Source organism: Nipponia nippon, unplaced genomic scaffold, assembly GCF_047370975.1.
Source record: "Nipponia nippon isolate SJK-2023a ecotype South Korea unplaced genomic scaffold, ASM4737097v1 scaffold_2, whole genome shotgun sequence".
Classification (NCBI taxonomy): domain Eukaryota; kingdom Metazoa; phylum Chordata; class Aves; order Pelecaniformes; family Threskiornithidae; genus Nipponia; species Nipponia nippon.
This window is the reverse complement of record NW_028262336.1, coordinates 98,051,569-98,073,534: the sequence shown is the minus strand read 5'-3', so window position 1 is coordinate 98,073,534 and position 21,966 is coordinate 98,051,569. Positions and strand designations below refer to the sequence as shown.

At 39.9% G+C, this 21,966-nt stretch overlaps 1 protein-coding gene across 14 annotated transcripts in view; it reads right to left on the bottom strand.

The window, feature by feature from the left end:
• Positions 1-7,187: 7,187 nt before the first annotated feature.
• The window catches only part of AKAP11 (A-kinase anchoring protein 11), a 56,107-nt gene continuing 41,328 nt past the window's right edge, over positions 7,188-21,966 (bottom strand). For 12 of the 14 annotated variants that reach the window (XM_087756732.1, XM_087756735.1, XM_087756739.1 and 9 more), the window contains one exon: positions 17,065-21,536. In XM_087756732.1, coding sequence (XP_087612858.1) covers positions 21,390-21,536 — 147 coding nt within the window. In that variant the 3' untranslated portion in view covers positions 17,065-21,389. Of the gene's footprint in view, positions 11,736-15,711; positions 15,938-16,854; positions 17,011-17,064; positions 21,537-21,966 lie in introns of those variants that run through there. The other 2 variants (XM_087756746.1, XM_087756733.1) reach the window with 2 other exon arrangements.

Sequence of the window (21,966 nt, the reverse complement as noted above, 5' to 3'; positions counted from 1 at the left end):
ACATGTAATTCCCCAAGAAGCACATGGATAATCTGCAGGTCAGAACAATGTCACTTCTTCTGTAAACACCATCCTTAGAATAGGGTTGTCTAAAATGTTCCTGGATACTTTTTTTCTCACAGGCAAGAGTATTTCCAGCATAGTGGCTGGTTAACGTCCTCTCTAAAATGTTCTGAGGAAGGGAAAACCAAATGGGATATTCCTTCAAAATCCAAATGTGTAAGGGCTGTGATAGCAAACATCTGCTGCCCATGATACTAAAGAAATCTTTCCTCCTAACCATTTCTCTGGATTACTGTATCCCCAGGTACATCTCTGCTAATTCTGTCAGCCCAAAGCCAAGAGGCACGTCACAATTCATCTCTGCACAGATTAACTCTTCCATCCCACAACAGCACCGCTTCTTCCATACTGTCTCTTAGGAACAGTCCCTTGGCCATACCACCCTCCAGTGCCTGGACAGTACGTGCTAACTGGTACAGGTGTTGCTAGTAGGGAGAGCCCAGGTGATATTTTTAAGCTTTTTCTTTTGATTTCTAAATTGCCAATAGCTAGTGATGAAAACAAATCTTAAGAACTAGTATAAAGCTCCACACAAAAGAGGTGGATCTTTCCCTGTGGGTTTTTTTTAATTTCAGCAACTAACCGCATGTGGGAATCACAGGCAATATACTTTTTATATCATTACTATTACATTCAGTAAAGGTGTGAAACTCAAAGACAAAATTTTTCGGTTCCCAAGCATGCACTGAGGAAGGAGGGCAAATGCACAGAGGCTCAGCTAACTGCACAGACTCAGTCACAGTCTGTGAATTCGAAGGTTGACGCTGAGGTTGAAGCAAGGTCTTCCACTCTTGCTCAGGGAGGCTGGAGCGCATCACATCTTCCTGATAGCATACAGTGTACTCATCTGCATAAAGGCTTCAGCTATCCATGCCAGCGCAGTACGAGATGAGACAGGGCAATATATGCTGCGATGTTTGCTTGTAGGAGGGAGAGGTTGGGACCCAGATGCTAGGGATCAGACAGCGCGCCTATCATCATTTTACTTTAGTGATACGATACACATTTATGAATTTACCCTTGGATTCCCGGAGTGAAAAAAATATATATATTTAAAGGCTTCAATATGATTTTCAGTGGCTGCTGCATGCACTACAATGCAAGGCTTAGAGCTGAATTGCAGACTACAGTAAGAACATTGGTATTAGGCTACTGCAATTATTTGCAGCAGTTAAAATCTATGCAGTATTTTGTGGACCCCATAATTACACTGGGTGACTTTCTATAAAATGAATCTTGAAAGAAGCTGAGTACCATTAAAACCTAGGAAATTAATGGAAAAGCGAGATAATAAGAAATAAGGGAAAACAGTTTTGAAATGCTGTAGCCCAAGTCTGTCTCCCACATCCAGAATCACTACAGCAGCTCCATTGCAGGGGTAGGAAAAAAGAATTTCTCCCTTCAGCTTCCTTCAGAGCAAGCAAAAGCACTGGCCAACTTGACTGTTAACTGTGTGGAAAAGCAAGACGTTGTGCTTCCTTTGAGGGGGGGAAAGAAAGAAAAATATCAGCTGCAGTTCTGTTTTGATTCCTTTCACCTGGTTGAGATCAATGTACCTACCTCTTCCTGTATATACAAAATCTAAAAATACCTCATACCAATGAAAGTACGGGAATGCATCCACACCAAGACTTCCATGGCCCATGGCTTCCATTTAACAAGCTGAGTAACCTCTTCATCATCTTCCCATTTAGTGAGTTTAAAAAACATGCTATATTTAGGCCTGGAATTAGCAGATGCCTGGTTGCATCAGAGATTTAATTTGTTGGAGTCAAAACGTGCTGATAAATAACAGTCATTCCCTCCCCATGGCTCAAGGTAACAGGGTTTGTTTGTATTTATAGAGCATCCTTATATAGCTTAAACAGCTTGCCTGAGCAGAGAGGAGATGAGCTGCCAGCGACTGCCTGTCCTCCTGATGGAGTGCCAGGACCGACTGTGCATCGCAGGGCGGAAAACGTAACAGGAGACACAGGGAGGATGTCATGTACCGCAGACAGGGCACAGGGTTTTTAGTGGTTAAGATGACAACAAATGCGCACCTCTGTCATCAATCCCTAGTAGAAAGACATATCCATGGAGAAATTTAGAGAAACCAAAAAAGGTCCTCAAAAACAACTGAGGTTTTGTTTTTTGAATAATGATAATGTACTGAGGAAAGCCATTATCCTATTTATGGTTTGTTGTTCAGACTCCCAGCCAACAGCGCACCATACTCTGTGAATATATACATTCTAATGATATGATGGGGCAGGACACAGATGTTACGGGTTTGTGACAGAGTCCTGCAGGGTCTGGCTTAACCAGCGTGTAATCACCAAGCATAAGAAGCATTTGCAACTTTTAACTGCTGCCTACTAATTGTTGTAACAAGATTGCACATGACAACAAGAGAGAGGAAGGAATAAGAAGGAAGAGATGGAGGGAAGGGTTCGGGGACCAGTCCAAGGAACAGAAAAACTGAATTCAAAACAATTCAAGTTGAAACCGCATAGTAATTTTGTTCTGTTCTGTAAAAGCAGAACTGTGACTAATATGATTGACTGAAGGATGAAAGAGTCTGATCTCAAATACTGTCAAAGACCATCCACTGCTCTTCTCTAGGGATGGCCAATCAATAGGAAACCTTAAAGATTAGGATTATGTATCGCGTTGCCTCTTCCCAACAGAACCCCTGAGGTGCAGATGGGTTTCTGAATCACCATTGTCATCCTGCTTTGCTTGTGTGTGTTTGTAGCCAAAGTTTTCCAAGATTTTAAAAATTTGGGCATTTTAAATATAGGTGCCTTGCCTCTCATGCCCACCTAACATGTGACAGCCTGAGCAATGCTTTTAAAGGTGATAATTATTTGCAGTTCCCTTCAACTTTCATTGCAGATTCCTTTAAATTCTTGGTCTCTAGTCAGTCCTCCAAATACTAGAGGCACTGAAAATTAGAGGCCACTGTTGTCAGTTGAGTTTTTCATGAACAGTCCAGGACTACACAACATGACAAATTAGACAAATACTTAGTACAGTTTGATTAGATGACAAAAGGTGAATTGCTGATACAGCACAAGTAGGGATTTGCTTGTATTTGGGGCTGGATTTCCAAAGAGCATTGAGTTTTGCAACATTTCGATGTTAGATTCCCACCTCTTCTGTACAATTTTGTGTCTTAAGAGATAAATGAATGAAGGCCAAGTGCCTTAACTGGGATCTGAGGTCCAGATGGGCTTTTGTCCTCACTGCACAAATCTAAGCCCCCTTTATAGCAGGTTTGCCCTGGAGACAGCCTCTGAGGGATGTCCGAAACAGCGTTGGAGAGCAAGCCAACTCTTCAGCACCGTGGCTGATTGACTGGGGCTCAGCACTCAAGCTCACTTCCCAGCTCTTTTTTATTTGGCAATGTAGACATACCCTTAGAATCCTTCCACTGTCTGTGGAAATGGACAATTACATCCAGAAGCCAATTCAAACTTTGGGAAAGTTGCCTTGTCTTCCTTTGGAGATGCTTCTGTCCCTCCATTGGGTACAGTGGGAGCCGAGGCAATTTGATGACTAAATCCTCTTGTAAATCTAGTCATTTACAAAAGAAAGGAACAAACTGAGATTCCTGTGGGATTTTAAAATTCTTTTTTTCACAGATATTTGAAAAGCCATCACATATTTATGAAGATGTTAAAAAGTCAATAACATTTCAAGCACTTTAGAACATACTAGCTTTTCTGAAATTTCAACCAGAAATACATTATTTGTTTTCATTATTATCTGGCTCTAAGTGTTTCTAATCAGAAGAAGAAACATTTTGTATGACTTTGATGACCAAACACGTATTGTGAGTAGGCAAAATAAACAGTTTTTCAACAATCTATATGCAGAAATGTCTTTATGCAAACAGCTTATGAAACAGTACTTATGAATACAGCTGACCAAAAAGAGGAATTTGTGTCTAGTGAGAAAACTGGACATGTCCAAATATCTTCACACTTGCAAACAGAGGAAGAAGCATGAAAACTGTATTTTAGGGAAATTACAGCTCAGGGAACCATCTAGGCTATCAGGTCAGATGATACCTCCATGCTGTGTGACAGCCACAGATATCTGTGGTGCATCTCATAGAGAAGACAAATTGTAGTATGTCACAAGCCTTGAATGGCAACTGGAAAGCTCTGCCCTTTGAAAACAATGGGGCTCTAGGACTCAAAAAAAAATCCCTTTAGCATTTCAGAGGACATGGATTAATATTAATACTAAATTAATCAAATTTTTTTCATTTGGATTCTATCAAGCAACTTACCAAGCATCCTGCGTCCTCCCAACTTGAGGCAACAAATGTTACATGTTGATGGAAACATTTCAGAAAAAGAAAATTAAACCATTTTCCTGTGGTAAATTTTGATTTTTACGAGAACCACATTTTCCATTTTTAAGATAGAATTTCCAAGCAACTCTTAACTATGGCTAACAAACATATCCATAATCATCAGGAATCGCTGGTTAGCAAACGGAAAGAAATCTCAGGTTCAAAACAAACAATGTGGGTTTGCAACCTTTTGCGGTTTCATCATAGGTATCATGATAACTAGCCTTTTTCCCCCTGACACCCAACAGCATGAATTCATTCACTGTCTCAAAATCTTACAAAGAAAACAAAAATGTGAGCCCTGAATGCTCAACCACCAGCAAGCAAATAAAACCAACACAAAACACATTCTTTGTACGTCTCTCAGTTTTGACTGGTTGGGGTCCTGACTCATGAGTGTTGAAAGTCTGGGGTTGCCAAAACTGCTTTTGTTTGTCACTAATAATCCTTCATCCCGAGGAACATGTGGTTTATTGTCTCATGCCAGGCCTCTGATGCTAGGGGCTGAGGTTCCTTGGTGAGACAGCCTCTCCCAGCTCCAAGACATGTTCTTCCGCATTATCGGAATACTTTATTTTTTTTTAAGCATCAAATGTAAAATAAATAGGTCTTTCCCTTGATAGACATTATGACTTTTATTTTTTTTTAAGATTAACTTTGTTAGCCACAGAAGTTTTGCAATATTTCAAGACCACTGATAACTGAGCAGGATGGAAAAGAACACAAGTACATCCATTCTGGTGTTTGTTTGGTTTTAATTACTTTTTCTGCTATGGCTAGAGACTTCTGGAATTGTCCTCTTGGTGGAAATAAAGTTAAGGAGTTGGGCTTTTCTATCAAAATACTCAGCTGAGTCATAAGGGTTGGGGAAAAAGTAATGCAGGATGAGCTGACAGTTATATTGAGTCGTCTGCTAACCAAAGGTACATTCTTCAGAAGTGCCCAGATAAGTTGCATTTTCTAACGTGATTTCATTCTCTACCCTCTCCCTGCTAGAACAGTCCCAAGACTAGTCACTTGGTTTTCTATATCGCCTCTTGCAGGCAGATTCAGGTTGTCTATAAATACCACCTGCCCCAGAGAAGGCAACACAGAGTCCTTCTACGGCAGCCATTCCAGGAAGACGCTCCCACAAGAAAAGGCTCCAGTCCATTTTCTGCTTGACAATATCTCTGCACTAACAAGCAAGTCCACCTCAAGCACTGACCACAATCGATGCCTTTTCCCTCCTCCCAATTTCTTCCAGGAGTATAGGCCACACCTCGAGTACTGTGTTCAGTTTTGGGCCCCTCACTACAAGAAGGACATCGAGGTGCTGGAGCGTGTCCAGAGGAGGGCAACAAAGTTGGTGAAGGGTCTAGAGCACATGTCTTATGAGAAGCGGCTGAGGGAGCTGGGGTTGTTTAGCCTGGAGAAGAGGAGGCTGACGGGAGACCTTATTGCTCTCTACAACTACCTGAAAGGAGGTTGCAGCGAGGTGGGGGTCAGTCTCTTCTCCCTAGTAACGAGTGATAGAACGAGAGGAAATGGCATCAAGCTGTGCCAGGGGAGGTTTAGGTTAGATATTAGGAAAACTTCTTCACCGAGAGGGTGGTCAAGCATTGGAACAGGCTGCCCAGGGAAGTGGTTGAGTCTTCATCCCTGGAGGTATTTAAAGAACGGACAGATACGGTGCTTGAAGACATGGTATAGATGGACTTGGCAGTGATAGGTTGATGGTTGGACTCGATGATCTTAAGGGTCTTTTCCAACCTTGACGATTCTATGATTCTATGATTCATCTATGATTCTATGATCTCTGAACTAGCCCCAAAAGTAGTCCTGTAAGCAGGCCATATAGACAGAAATTCAGTGCAAATATCTTATGGGACTGAGCAGTTGAGCCAAAGGGCCAGATGCCCAGAACAGGATTCATCTCTACTAACATGAAATTACTACTATATAATCATTTTTACAGTGAGTACAGTCATTCACTGGAACAACCTCCATAGGGACGTGGTAGAGGTCCCATCACTGGAGGTTTTCAAGATGTGGCTGAACAGGGTGCTAGATAACTTCATTGAGGCTCCTTTTCCCATTAAAGGTTGGACCAGATGATCTTTTGAGGTCCCTTCCAACCTGGGCTATTCTATGATTCTATGATACATATCAACACATTAGCTAGTAATCCAGGCTCCGTTATGGTTAAAAGAAATAAAGCCCAATTCATTTGACCTGTTTTCAAATGTCTACATGAAAAGAAGATGAATCATGCCCTAGAAGGAGACTTTTTCTGTTTGTTTTTGTTTTCACTGACTACTACAGGGAACTTATGGCAACTGATTCCAACATATGCTGCAGTTCTCCAGCAAGCTGAATCACCCCCTACCTGACTACATTTCTCACAAACAACATTTCAGCTCTGATAGGACTTTGCTTTTGAAGGAGGAGTCTTTTATTACCTTGCAGATTTTATGGTCCGGGTCTCAGCTATACCTCAAATCTCTGATGCAGTTCCAAACTGGAGAGGGAAGGGCTCCAAAACCCTACTAAATTCACTTGGGAGGCCAGATGCAGTCTGCTCAAGCAATGCCTATAGGACCTGGACTCTTAGACATCCTTTCAGAGACAACTGAGATGCCCCTCACTTTTCACATACTTGCTTCTTGGTAGGAACATTGTTCTCAGAAAGTATATGCCTACTACTAGGCCTGTCTCATCTGAGGGGAGTTTAAACCACACTCTTGCACTCTAAGAGGTGGTCCTCAATGCTAGACTCTATAGCAAAATTCAGCTTTACAGTTTTAACCAAGCCTCATCTACTTGCTGCAAAATATCCTATGGATATCATGGAACAAGCAACAGAAATAGGAAGAGCAATCTGACTGTAACCCCATAAACTGGCATCTTCCCTAAAGACAGGGAATGTCTTGGCCTCTCCTCTAGGCCTGCTTATCCAATTTTACACTTCTCATTTAAGCTGCTTTGGAGAAAATGTATAAACAGTTGTAATAGGGCTGCCAAAAGGCGGTCTCTGGCCCACTTCTGAAAATAAGGCTTAAATGCTTTGGAAAATGTCTTTCCCTGTCCCTCTTAGCAAAAAGATCTTGGCCTGACTATTCATCTGGCTGGAGCTTCACTGTTGTCAGCCATACCAAAATGAATGAAGAGGAGACGGTATAAGTAAATAAAAATATCCAGCAGCAGAACAGGTGTTTCAGCCTCTCAGCCCTTCGGATGTTCACTGCAGAAGTTTTCAGTGGGGATGCCTATCTGAACTGGACTCATATCCATCAGTGGTCTCAAGCTGCCTTCATACCTGAGGAGAAGTGAACTGACAACAGCGGTGTGCCTTGGGCTGGGATATGTCTGTTTTCCTCTAATGGGTGGATAATGCCATCTTCAGCATGAAGCAGTGAGTCCTACTATATTGTCAAATACTGATATTTATACACAGGCTGAGGACATTTTACTGGAAAGTAAAGGTGAAGTGTTGTAAAATTAGCCTCTAGCAAAAGAAACAGATTCTGTCTACACAAACACATTGCCTTTAAATTCTGCTAGTGATTTTTCAGTCTCAAAATAAATCCGATAACATCTCTGTATGTTTATTTGTGACTCTGAACCTCAAGAAAGCCAATAACCCAGTAAGCAGTCCTAGCTGTTTATTTTCCTCCAGATTCTTACCATTAGCGCAACAAAGTGGCCATTTTCCAAACAGGCATTCATTTTGACAAATGCGTTTTACTGACCCCTTTTACAGAGGCCAGACATTCACCAATGATATGTAGAAATTTCTATAGAAAATTACCTCACTGTTAAGTAGTAAGGACACTGGATGTCTCCCATCTCAGCCATCCATAAGTCATCTTGATTTGTCAGAAGCACTGGCTTTTAAAAAAGCTTAAGGTAAGAATAGCTACTGGAACAACAAGCCTTGTCAGCTTCATTCTGATATGTTCTTAGCAACAGTCAATAACAAAGGTGTCCTCTTCCCATAGGATTCTTATACTTCCAAAAATCTTCCTTTATTTACATAATGCCATCAGTCTTAAAAGATTTACCAATAACTAAGAATGATTTCACAGTTTAAATAATTTCTAATTAGAAATCAGTACCAAAATTTTCAGCATCTTATTTTAGCTTTGAAATACGTAGACTGCGACCATCTGTGATGTCTACACAAATGCATGTCTCCAAGTAACCCAAAAGCTCTGTGAAACTGTGAACTTGAGAACTCTGTTTATCTTCCTTCTATCTCTATCTAAAAAATCCTGCCAAAAGCTGGAACTGGTGACACCGCACACATCCTCTAAAGAGCTACACACTGTGGACTGCCAAGCTTCCAGCTGTAGAGTCTATACTCTAGAGTCAGATATGCAGAACTGTGTTTATACCATGCACACATCTTAAGCTGGGCTTAAACCTGGGTATTTGCGCATTCATAGCAATTCAGGCGTTCAACTAAACATGAGCTTATGCTCATAGCCAAACAGAAGAACAAGCAGACATGCATAAGGGACATGATGCCAAATTTGATGACATAAATAAGCATGTTCATCTTTGAAAATCCATTACTACTATTGGGTTTTACTAGGCCTGTAGTTTTAACTTAAAACTTCTGTCTGGACTTTTATTTCTGGTTCCACAAACTGTGACATTTTCTTCTTTAGTTGTACAGTGGCTGGAGGCGTGCATGTACAAGTTAAAAGATCCATACCTTTCTCTGAAGATTCATTATCAAGCACTCACTTTACAGCAAAGGTGTCTGGTTTCGTTTTTGTGTTACAACTCTGACATGTTATATGGCCTATTTTTTGCTGTCACTTAGATTTCCCCAGCTCCAACACCTCTTTGTCGTTCCAGTAATCTCCGCCTTTTCGCTGACCCATATCCCTGCAATTCGGCAATCGAGCCATATTGGGTGCGCCACTGGTGCTTGTGGGTAACCTCATCCACCTCTCGGCTGACTGCTCTTCTCACTCTTGCAACACCAATCAAACGGGAAAATCCCCTTTGCAGAAACCCACCTCTGTCATCTTCACAGCTGGGTAAATGTGCATTTTCTCTTAAATCTAGCATTGAAATCACAACTTTAATCATAACATTTGTAACAATTTCCTATAATCTGGAATTGCCGCTCTTACTGTGGTGAAGAGAAAGGTGACAGGGTTTTAAAACAAAGCAAGGATTTTAAAAGTAAACTCAGTTGTCAGCCAGGTTTTACTGTCATTTCTAGAGCAAAGTGATTAAAAGGAGGTGCAGAAGGATGTAAAGAGCTAAAAACGGGTCAATATTTAGAGGATATGTGGTCCCTGAATATTGCTCATGGGACATGGCTGATGCTGAGTCTCTGTGATATTGTTTTGGTACAAAATATTTTTTTCAAGGTCAAGTGTAACATTTCTAATACAGGGTGGGAGGCAGGTGGAAGACATGGAAGATCACTTAAGGCTACTGAAAATAAAGATGCATCTATCTCACCGATACGGTTCGTGCGTAAGGATTTGATAGGAAAGGTTTGGCTTTTACCTTAGACTTCCAGGGTTGTATGTTCATCCTTAATGTAAGAAACACGTACATTTGAAACTTCCTACCTACTAAGAGATAATAACTCCAAAGAGAAAAACCTGACTACAGACAATTTTTCTATAGCATTTTAACATCTTAATTTTGTGTCATTCTTCTCCTTAAAAGGCTGTTGGAATTGTCAGTGATGAGTGCCAAGATTAAAGCTGAAGCAGAAGAACTGGTGTAAAACCATGTACAAGCTAGAGAGGTACAGAAAAATGGAGTAACATAAAACAACAATAAAAACTGGACCGGATGTACTCACTCATCACTAGACATGTTACATGATTAATCACTTGTCCTCATAGTAACAACGAAGCCAGGAAATCCACAAAACCTCAGTATGTATGTAATAGTGCATTTCTAGCTAACAAATTACAGCTATCAAGCTACAGAAAGAAGCATGCACTACATTTACTATAATTTAACGTACTGGCCTTCCCTGAAAACCTGGCAAAGGATGCCACCATGCAAGCCCATAGCATCAAAACTATATATTTCAATGAGGGTAAAAATTCTAGTGTTTAGCATTTACATGAGATTCAGCGAGACAGAACAAGATGGCTCAGGGCAATTTGTGTAAAGTAGTTCATCGTGAAGGTGCTTATGATGGTCCAGCTAGGCCAACACATCCATCGCTAACCATAAAAACACAGCGAATGTTATAAACAGGTTGTGGTGGCGTTACCTGGAGCCAAAGCACAAGGCTGGCTGCATTTCATGTCAAACCACTGACCAGCCCTACTGCCGTTTGGAAAGTATGGCTGACATCCGATTGCGGGCCGCCCCGTGAGGTTCACCAAACCACCAGCAGTAGAGTGGTTATGCTGCTTTCTTCAAAACATTTTTGTGGCTTTCTTGAGAACACAGTATTCATCAGGTGAGTAGCACAGCCAGGATGGTTTTATCTCTTTGTTGCCATTATCTGTGCTTCAGTACCGTTCCAAGGGACCCCCTTCTGCTCAGCCGTATATACAGTGTACGAAGAACCATTCTCTGGAGGGGCTGCAGGCTTCAGAACAAATTTCAAGGCTAACAAGGAACATTTTCAGTCTGAACTCCCATACACCAAGCAGGAAATAGCACACAGTTATTTATATAACTCTACTTACAGTATTTTTTATTTCTTTCAAACATAAATAACACTTTTACCTTTTAAGCTGCAATTTTGTGGCAATCCATAACCAATACTTTCTCAATGGGAGAGGACTGCAATCCCGAAATGGTTACCTTCAGGTCTTCTCGAGAGGTGGTTAATTAGCTGTTGAATTAGGTATGTGCAGCTCAATTAATCCATGACCAGCTCCTAACATGCCTGTTAACATCCCTCTGCCACACATCATCCTCTGCTCATGACTTGTTTCCCTGGAGCCTCGTCAATCAAATTAATCTTGGCAACTTGACAACTCCTTCACACGAAGAGGGAGACCACCCCCACCAGCTCCCTGCACAAAGGGCAGTGTCAGTCAGCTTTGCGAAATGAGAAACAGAAAAGCATAAGACGGGAGACTTACCCAAAAGATCTTCCAGGAGCCCCATGTCGGAGCTGTGTAGGGAATTCCCTCATTCCAGCCAAGTACAGCGTTATAGACATCACGCACCTTATCGCGGGCTTTACTGCTCTGGCTTTTATGCCAATGTAATGCCCTTAGGAAAATGATACAAAGGGGGATAACATCATATGAAATTTCAGATCCTTGCATTTCTCATGTTATCTTTGGGAACTCCTAGACTTTCGGGCCATGGGTTTGTTACCACCTTGAAGGTAAGTCATCATCTAGAACAGAGAGAGAGACATTTCATCCTTATGACTTACCACAGAAAGGTTTCCAAAACAGTCAGGTACTTGCCTTACAATGTCATCAGCTTCCAAAATATGAGGGCTTTTCTACATGCAACCAGTTTGGGACAGTCTCTGAATGATTTCTGGATTTGCCTGAAGAGGCATGAAATTTTCAAGCTTTCTTAAAGGAAAGAATCTGAAATTGTACAATATTAATTTGATTATATTTGGGAGCATAAGAAAAACGCTAACTATTAAGGTATTTGGCAAATACAAGGAGTGTTCCTCATTTTGAAAGTCCAAAACTCTTCAGAAGAGCCCAGGATCATTGTTCCACTTTACAGAGGGAGACATACAAGGGCTCTTGAAGGGCACAGTTTGCCTTGGGTCAAAACAAGGCATCAGCAGAGGTAGGTACCAAACCCATGTTCGCAAGCAAGCTGAAAATAAAGCCCTTCAAGACTCACGTATCTGGTCTCTCCTCTGACACAGTAAGCTAGACTGATTTTTATCAGCCATGTGATTAAGCCTTGTTCAGTGGCAGTTCACTGTGCACATGTCCACAGAAAGGGAGATTTCACCTTCTTTGAGGGTATCAGACCAGATTCAGGGTTGGAGAAGTGTCTCAAGTATAGGACCTGAGGTTGGAAGACCCTTTAGGAGCAGCAGAGAGCAGCACTGAAGCCAAGTCAGAGAAGCAAAAGACAGAGAAATTCCAGGTCGCAGAGTACCATGTGGGGTCAGTGCAATCTACAACCCATGCTGCAAGGGGGGTTGGACTGGGACGATGGACTGGAGAAAAAGTCCCACCCAGCAAGGACACCACAATGAAGAAGAAAGAAAACCTTTGCAACCTTTACTCTTCTCAACATCCCAAGACTGTAGAAACTGCAAATATAAAAACAGATGTTGAATTTATGACATGTGTCTTTGAACATTGGACTTGCAAACAGAAGACAGTTGGCAGGAAATTAATTTATGTTCAAATTAAGTGAGCTGCCAGGGTCAAGACTGTGTTATGACCACAGTTCATTCTCTTTCTTTTTCTCCTTGTTAATTAGATGCAATTACAAGAGCTTTAGTGCACTTCCAGTCTAATCATCAAAAAAATGTTCACATTTCAAGAAAGAAAATTAAAAATGAATGATGGTAACAAACAACCTTCTCATTGCTGATGTGTATTCAGATTAATTATTATTTCCCCAATTAATCTAAACCACTCATCCAGTGTAATTTGGATTACTGCAATAAGGATGACTTCTTTATGTAGTTAAATTTTCTCTTAATAGTTGTGGCAAACCAATACACAAAAAAAAAAAAAAAAAGTCAAATTTTAAACACACAAACTACAAGCTGGGCATATATGTCCTGGTTTTGGCTGGGATAGAGTTAATTTTCTTCCTAGTAGCTGGTATAGTGCTGTGTTTTGGATTTAGTATGAGCATAGTGTTGATACCACGCTGATGTTTTAGTTGTTGCTAAGTAGTGCTTACACTAAATCAAAGACTTCTGAGCTTCCAATGCTCTACTGACTGAGAAGGCTGGAGATGCACAAGAAGCTGGGAGGGGGCACAGCCAGGACAGCTGACCCAAAGCGGCCAAAGGGATCTTCCATACCATATGATGTCATGCTCAGTATATAAACTAGGGGAAAGCTGGCCGGGGGGAACACTGCTCTGCGACTGGCTGAGCATCGGTCAGCAGGTGGTGAGCAATTGCATCATGCATCACTTGCTTTGTAAAGTCTATTATTATTATTATTATTATTATTATTATTATTATTATTATTATTATTATTATTATTATTAAATTATTAAACTGTTCTTATCTCAACCCATGAGTTTTCTCACTTTTATTGTTCCGATTCTCTCCCCCATCCCACTGCAGGGAGTGAGCGAGTGGCTGTGCGGTGCTCAGTCGCCGGCTGCGTTTAAACCACGACAATATACCATAAGCAGTAGCATTCCAGCACTTTAAGGAGAAGAAAAAAAAAATCACAAAATAATTTTAAACAGAAATTACCGTTACTCTTTCTCTGAAACCATGTCTCTAGGAGCCTCTCAAAAGCACTTTGATCATACTGATGAGGGCCCTCCAGACTCCTTGGGGAATTTCCAGCACCCACCTCTTTATTTTCTCAGGCAGTCACAGGAAAAGAGGTTTTGTTGAAGATGCCAGCGTGTACTAGGCTGGTCAAGATGTCTCAGGCTTAACCCTTTCAAGACTCTGACCACCCTGAAGATCTACATTGTACGTTACAGCATTAAATTAGGACATAAGCCAAGTCCCGGACCTCCTAAGCTAACAGGATGAAAAAACGTGTATCATCTCTTGCTGCAGAAATATTAGCTGAACATCTCACAGTCCTGCAACAGTTAGCTTGGAACCTCTCTTAAGCCTAGTGCCTTTTAACTCCAACACATTTAACTGTGAACTCTAACTCTTCTCTGATACATACTGCATAACATACCGTCAAGAGTTCTGTTCAACAGGACAGCTGAGTATTGCCATTCCTCTTGACACAATTTCTCTGAACGACTACATTCTGACGAGCTGCTTTCACAGTTTGCTTTCCACAGAGTCATATTCTAGTTTCCTAAAGAAACATTATGCATCTCCTCTAAACCTACGACTTCCAGCATGAGGAGATGGTTCTTTGTTGTATTTCTGCCCATACTACGTTAGCATTTTTGTTGCAGCATGAATAGTATGTCTGATTTTGTGTGGTTAATCAATCCAACTGCAACATCTGCTCAGAGCACAATATTACAGGGCAATAATTATGAAAACATGTTCTTCTCGGCAACAGAGACACTGAGGATCATGTCCACTGTTTGTTATTAAAGGTTACTATCTATCTAAACTGAGATCTGATTTAAGTGGGTAAGACAACTGGGATTTTGCCAGCTTTCAACAGGAATGAGTTTTGCCCTGTCTGTGTCTGGAAGCTGCTGTGATGCAGCACACTGAATATACATCTGCATGAATAACGTAGGATGTTAGAGTTACATTATACTTCAGTATCAGCTTAAAAGTTACTTTCAGATCAGCATAAAATCTAAGGGTTTTGCAAGCAATAAGTTGGGTTCCAAACCAAAGCAACCACAGATTACTTTCCTACAGGAGCGAAAAACTCAGCCAAAAGCAAGTTTAGCTCTTCTTCACTGCTTGATGATTTCTGGTAGGCAAGCCTTATTCCATAGCCTCTCAGCTAAGAAGACTCCCCTTGCTGGTTTTTAACCACTTCCACCAGCCAAGAATGAGAAGGCCAGAAGTCACATCAGGACAACAGAGTGGGGTCAAGAAAGCAGCAGATGACAGCCATACTACAAGACTGGACAAGGGTCAGAAAAAGGGAGAAACCAGCAACAGCCACAAAGAAAGTGTAGGAGGAGACTTGGAAGTAATACGAGGTGCACACTGTACAAATTAAGAGGTTAGCAATAAGTGGGCTACAGGGACAGATGGCAGAAAAAAATAGCATATTATCACACCATTTCATTTCTCGATATTCATCTTATTCCTGGCCAAAGCACTGGAACTTCAGGAAACCAAGTCAAGTGACTCATACGAGTGTTCTCTTTTGCCCATTCTTAATGAACAACAAACAAACAAACAAACATACACAAAGCTCCTTCACAGGCCTAGAAGCAGCAGCAACTTTTGGAGGAATGAAGGCAAGACAGACTATATATTTTGACTACGTAGAGGCCCAATTTCAGTCTTCACAATTCCTGTGGAAAGGTGTTGCGTGGTCATGGACTAGATAGCCAGTACCTTGACCACAGACAAGGTCTCATGCTTGTCATGGTCAGTTCCCTTGCCCCAAGCAGTCACACGCTTTGTGGTTTGCCTTAACAGCAGGGGAAGAGACAGCATTTGATTACTATGGTGCTCAATCACCAGTAAGGTTAGTGCCCGGGGTACATTTCTTCGGCCTTGGCATGACTCACTTTCCATAGCCACCTTCCAACCAGAGGCTCGGAGCAGTAACCAGCATGGAATTCAGTCACACCAGAAGCTCAGGCTAGGGAGCGAGAGGAAGGTCCGAGCAACGGCAGCAGGAGATGGAGTAGCACACATGTTGGGCGAAGACTACGGAATAGCTGGAGACTTAACTCTCAATTTAATACACCAAGGTTAAACAAAGTGCATGGATACTGTTCTGTGGTTGAATAAAGCCAGCCAGAACCAGACTGCTGAAAGAAAGAAAAATAAAGTCCAGGCAGGAAGAAAAAAGCTCAGACTAATCTCGCACATGAATATCCTCTTCTTCCCCTTCACAAAAATCTTTTTTTTTGTTCCCAAACTCGCCACTCATATTTTTTTGGCTGTGCAATATTTTAAGAATAAGTTAAATGTTTACTTGCTTCAGTTGACATATATTTTCTACATGACTAAAAGTGAGGCATTACCCCCCCAAAAAAAAAATCTTCAAAACAGATATGGTAGTGAAACAAAAGAATGCTCCTTTTGGAAGTCATCTCATAAATGCTATAGAAACCTCCTTTAAACAACCATTACAAAAATAAAGTATCAAGGAAAGTTGCACACACTTACTGGTTTAAAAGTAACTTCAGCAAAAATTTCCTAATTCTTGAAATGAAACCCTGCTGAGACTATTACATTCACAACATATACATGAAAAAACATTAAGACAGCTATTTGCACCAGCAGTACTTTTAAATCTTACAAACCGTATCTGTGCACAACATCTCTGCTCAGCGTGACTATTTTGGGGTACTTGACAATACGCTCTTTGGTAGATTTCACAAGGTACCAAAACACTTGAGGATTTTGAATAGGCCTATGAAACTTCATGTTTCACACAACATTTTCATTAGCAGTGTATTCTTGCATTTGTCCAGAAGACTCTAAACCTGGCTTTTACATCGATTCCCCAAATACTGTACCATGTGCCAAAGACCAGCCTCAGTCCACACGAAAATATCAAGCCAACCTCCCTAACCTAGCTTTCAGGAAAGGTGAGATTGAGGTAGACTGGTTATTACATCCTACTTGTATTGACATATTAGAGTGGATTTCTTGCCCAGTCTCTCCTTGCAGAATCCATGCGACGCTTTACTTCATGTAACCGGAACTACGCGTTTACCTTTCAACCCAAAGACGGTAAAAGTGTTCTCGCATTCTTCCTGGACACCAGTTTAATTCTGTAAGAAGTATGCCATCTACTGATGCACTATTTACTATACCATTCTTCAAGCGCCTTCGCACAACCACTGACCAAGACCAATCTTAGCTGTGTTAGCTGAAAAGAAAAATAATATTCCATGAATTTACAAGAAATGACAGCACTCTTGAAGCCAGTGAAATGTGTTTTATTTTAAGCCACTGCTAAAACAAGGACAAATTTAGTGCAACCTGGAGTTCATAATCTGAAAACTGGATATAGTTAAATTACTAAAATGGCAAAACTCGTCACCATTATACAGTACAAGACCTTCATATTCATTGAGTACAGTTACATAAACATTTATAGTTATTCAAACTGCTTTTGGTATACAATTGCATCACTAACTGGGCTGTGAATTACTGTAACACTGCACAAATAAGCAGCAGTTCCAGCAAATTATAATAAATTTTAGTATTAAATACTATTCAGACATTACAACAGAACAAAGGCCTTCTAAAACTACAACTCCAGCTATACAACAGGAATGTACAAAGATGGTACAAAATAAAGTGACTACAGTGGCTGGGCTCTGTACTTGCCTCTTCAGAGCTCAAGTACAGTAAATGTTCGACAGTAGTGGCTCTTGCTGAAAAGCCAAAATTCTTACACTAAAATCATTCCTGAATCTTATATTTTCCTTTGCAAATCAACCGTGTAAAACTAGGGTTTTTTGCGCTGGTGACAGTGTTTACTGTGTTCCCAAATCCAACAATATGTGGTTCTTTATAGAAAAGGTCCCAGACAAAGTTACATTAGAAAATGTAATGTTTAAAATCCGATACCATTTTTGAGAGACCTAATTAGTCTCGGAATGTGGGTTGCCTGGTTTTTGGTTTTTGTTTGTTTTTTAAAAAGGTTACACAATCTTTTAAAACTCAAGAACAAAGATGCTACACAAATTGCATTCAAGTACACTGTCTTAGCTACTTTTCAACATCCTTATTTTGAGGCAGCAAATCCTCTTTAATTTTAGCATATGGGTTTGAGTTTTGTTTGGTTTTTATTTTAAGGCTTTATGCATACTTCTGTATTATTTATGCACCCCATTCTGAATGTTTAAACTTGTTTTAAATATGGCCACTTTTGATTGTTAATTTATAGAGGGACTATTTGCAAAGTGCTTTTTCTACAGAACCTTACAAAACATCTGAACACTTCCACTTTTTTAGAACACCGAATGTATTTATGAAGTGTTTGAAACAGGGTGTCTTCTGGAACACCACCACCATTGTATATATTTTCCTCAACTTAAAAATTAAATTACCAAGTCAGGTTTCCCATACAGAAAAAAATGCAAGATGAAACAAACTCTACCTTATTATGTCTTTTTATAAAGCAGAGTTGTCTGGTTTAAATGGACCAAAATGTGGCCCTTCATGTTTTTACAGTTTTCATTTACACTTCTGTATTTGTGGTCAGGAGTTTTAAATAAACTCAGTAATAGTGTAATTTAAGACTCGCATTAGCAAAGAACAGCTTTCTCACTAATATGGCAGACAGCACCAGTTAGATATAGTCAGAGCGAGGTTTCCCAAAGATTATTAAAATTATTAAATTATAATAATTTTGCCAGGCTACTTTAACGCTTTCCCAATTTTGATACCCAAGAAGAAAAGTCAAGTCATCCAGAACAAATTTAAAACAATTTGTATAGAAAATTGGTTTGGTTTTTTGTTTAAGTGAAAATGAAGTATTTTATAACATATTTTTCTCATGTAAATTTGGAAACTATGCTACTGTCATCAGAGGCTAATAAATCAATTTCTTCCTTAACATAACACCAATCAATAGTTACATAACGTATCTGATCCAGTCTGAAAACAAGATTCCATTTATAAAAATCATTTTTAGTGCAACTATCGTCTACTTAACTTTTTGAACAGTTGTAAGCTTTGGGAATCGCACAATCTTCTGCCTTTCTTCAGGAAAGTAATTAAAAAGAAAACTCACCAACTTTATAAAATCCAACATACTGAACAAATCAGTTAAAAACTGGCTGTTCCTGTGGTGTTGTTTTGTTGTTTGTTTGGTTTTTTTTTCCAAATGTATAGCTTTGTACAATGCCTTCAATATCTTTCTCAATTTGATTTTGGACATGTACAGAGACACTGTACTAGTACTACTATATCCTCATTTCCTGAAATTCCACTTGGTGAGAATGCAACGGTCCAAAACTCAGAGCAAAATTTAGTCCTGAGGCACTGTTTTCAGTGTTTTATTTTCTTGGCATTTCAATTTTATAAGTAAATTTGTACAAGTACTTTTTTGCTGTGTTAAAGGGAAGATGTTACAGCCAGAGAATGGTTTCAAATTTTTGCCTGAAATGACGTCTAAAAGTCAACTTTAAAAAAAAAAAGGAATAAAGGAGTCTGGAGGATGGGGGAGGAAAAAAAATCCAGACAACTTTTGTACAACTCTTCAAAAATATTTGTTGCTAGCCCCATCTTCCAAATACAGGAATTAAGATAACCTTCCCCCTCCCTGCTTTGGGCTCTAGAGAAAAATGATTCCTGACGCTTGGTATTATATTACTAATAACAAGACAAAAGACCTTGTAATGGTTTTTGGTCTTTCTGTCACATGGCATACATAGATCTTTCAATCAGTGAAATGATATATGAAGTGAGGTAATAAATTATGAGTATAACAGAATTTTAAGTTAGTGGTAAAAATTTACATTGTAAATTCATATTGGTGAGATCTTACACAAATATAGATACATATAAATACATATACATATCTATGTGTGTATGCACATGTGTGAACACACATATGTGTATATACAAAAATGTTAAAAATCTTTAACTCAGTGAGAAAGGTGAACTTTGTGAGATCCAAGGCAGAAATCCAGATGACGAATGAGGACTAAAACAAACCAGGTCTCTGTAAAAAGACCAGTGAAATGCCCTCCGGAAAAACAAGGACATTGCAAGGAGAGTGCTCTTGAGTTTACCAGTGTAATTTAGGGGGTAGCGGAAATCAGAATTGCACACATTCCAATAAAATTCATGAATAGCTTTAGAGACTTTATCTCTCCTTGTTTGGGATCCGAAACTTCCACACCATATCAACAGTATGTTTTTCTATGAAAAATCTATTAAGATTCTTCTTTTCATCCAAAATAAGTACGACTCCATGATTCTCTTGCAGGTGATAGGATTTTTGAGGTGGCAACCTTGTAATTACCAGCATGTGCCTTTTTCTCTCAAAGGATGTATAAAAAAACAAAACCCAAAATAAAAAAAAACCAAAAAGCATTTTCAAACCACAGGATATGTAAAGGTCCAAATTTCCCTTCAGACAGAAAGGCAAGTCAGCAGCACTGGTGAGAAACCTGATTAGACTGCTAAAAAAGACTTGATTAAAAGTGCCTTTAAAAAAATTCAGTGAAGGTAGTTAAGAAAAATGAAAAATCAATTTGCAAGAAATTTCCCCTTTATGTTTTAATTAGCTCTCTTTGCTAAACGCTTAAGTGCCCACTGAGTAACAAAATTCTCTTTATTACTGAAAAGAAAATTCATATATGGAGGCTAAGAAACAAAGAATTAGACTAGTCAAAAAGATGGCCAAGATCCTCAGAGGAAGAAGCTTCTATCTGCTACATTTAACACATCTATGTGAGAGACTAACGTACAAACTCTTCGACACAGAATTCATGTCACCCAAGTATACGCATACAAAAAGCTTCAATAAGAAATTGAGCAATTTAGACTTGATTGGCAAGCTTCAGGAAACCTTGCTGAAGAAGTATGTATGAAATTATGCTCGGCTACCCAGTTTGCCCTTCTACCAGAAGTTACCAGCTCTATAGTAGTCAACATGGGACATGGGAACATGTATTTGCACCTCAATAATTTCAGAGCAGACTCTCACATCTTCACATAAAGTTAAACTTGATAAAGGTGGCTACGAAGCCAGACCATATTAAGGGGCTACTTCGGCAGGTCACGTTTTTTTTCCTGGCAATGGTGCCCGTAGGCACATAACACCTGGCCAATGTCGGTAATTTTTTCCATCGTCTGCAGCAAGGTATTCCAGAACAGATTTTTGCAGAACATCAGTGCTCGTAGTCCCACTGTGAATATAGTACACATACAAGTGGGAAAAAGAGCTATCCTGGCACAGCGGGAATCCTGAATATCACGCCTGAGACTGTCTCCTCTGACCTATTATCATAGACAAGGTATTTTTTTCACAAATATTTCCATGGTCTGAACGCAGCAGTAAATACAATTTATGCATGGGTGGACGATACCGATTATGGACTGAATAAACATACCATGTGCACAGTATCACAAAGCACAGCACAGCTATTTTGACTTTCGCCTCAAAGTCTTTTAAATGCTGACAATTACTTGAACATTCATTAGTTGAATTTTACATTACATATCTGTGTTCTTCCTATCTCCTTTCAAAAGAGGAATGAAGTGAAGAGTGTTGCATCTTTGGATTTTTCAGACATTTTCCAGAAGCCAGCCAACCAAAGACTTATTTAGAGCTTGCTCTCCATCAGACGCCTTCTCTATCATTTCACAATATTTCAGCACTGCTTGCAAGAGATCTCCAACTTTCCAATCTCTTTCTCGCAGTCTTCTGGAAAGCTGAAGGGGAGACAGGGGAACACAAAACAAAATATTTTGACCGGCACATCCTGATTAACAGTTACAGAAGTTATTCTTGAAACATTAGCTCAAGAGATCAGTTGTAATGAGTTAATCATTATTCCCACATCTACAAAAACAAAAACTTCCGCAAGAATCAGGCACTTTTCTTTAGGGCAGTTTTCACAAAATTTCTTCTGGAGGGAGCAACATTTTCAAATGATGTGGTGCCACAGGTATGAGGGCTGTGGTTCATCAAGACTGCAGAAAACAGGAAATTCCGAACACAAGATTAAGACATTTGCCACCCCTCCCATGCCAATAATGCACATATAAAAAGACAAAACTCAGTCTTAATAAAAGGATGTGGATTTTCCTTTCACAACATATAGTGTGGTTTGGGTGGCACAGATGCTACCCTCAATGTAAA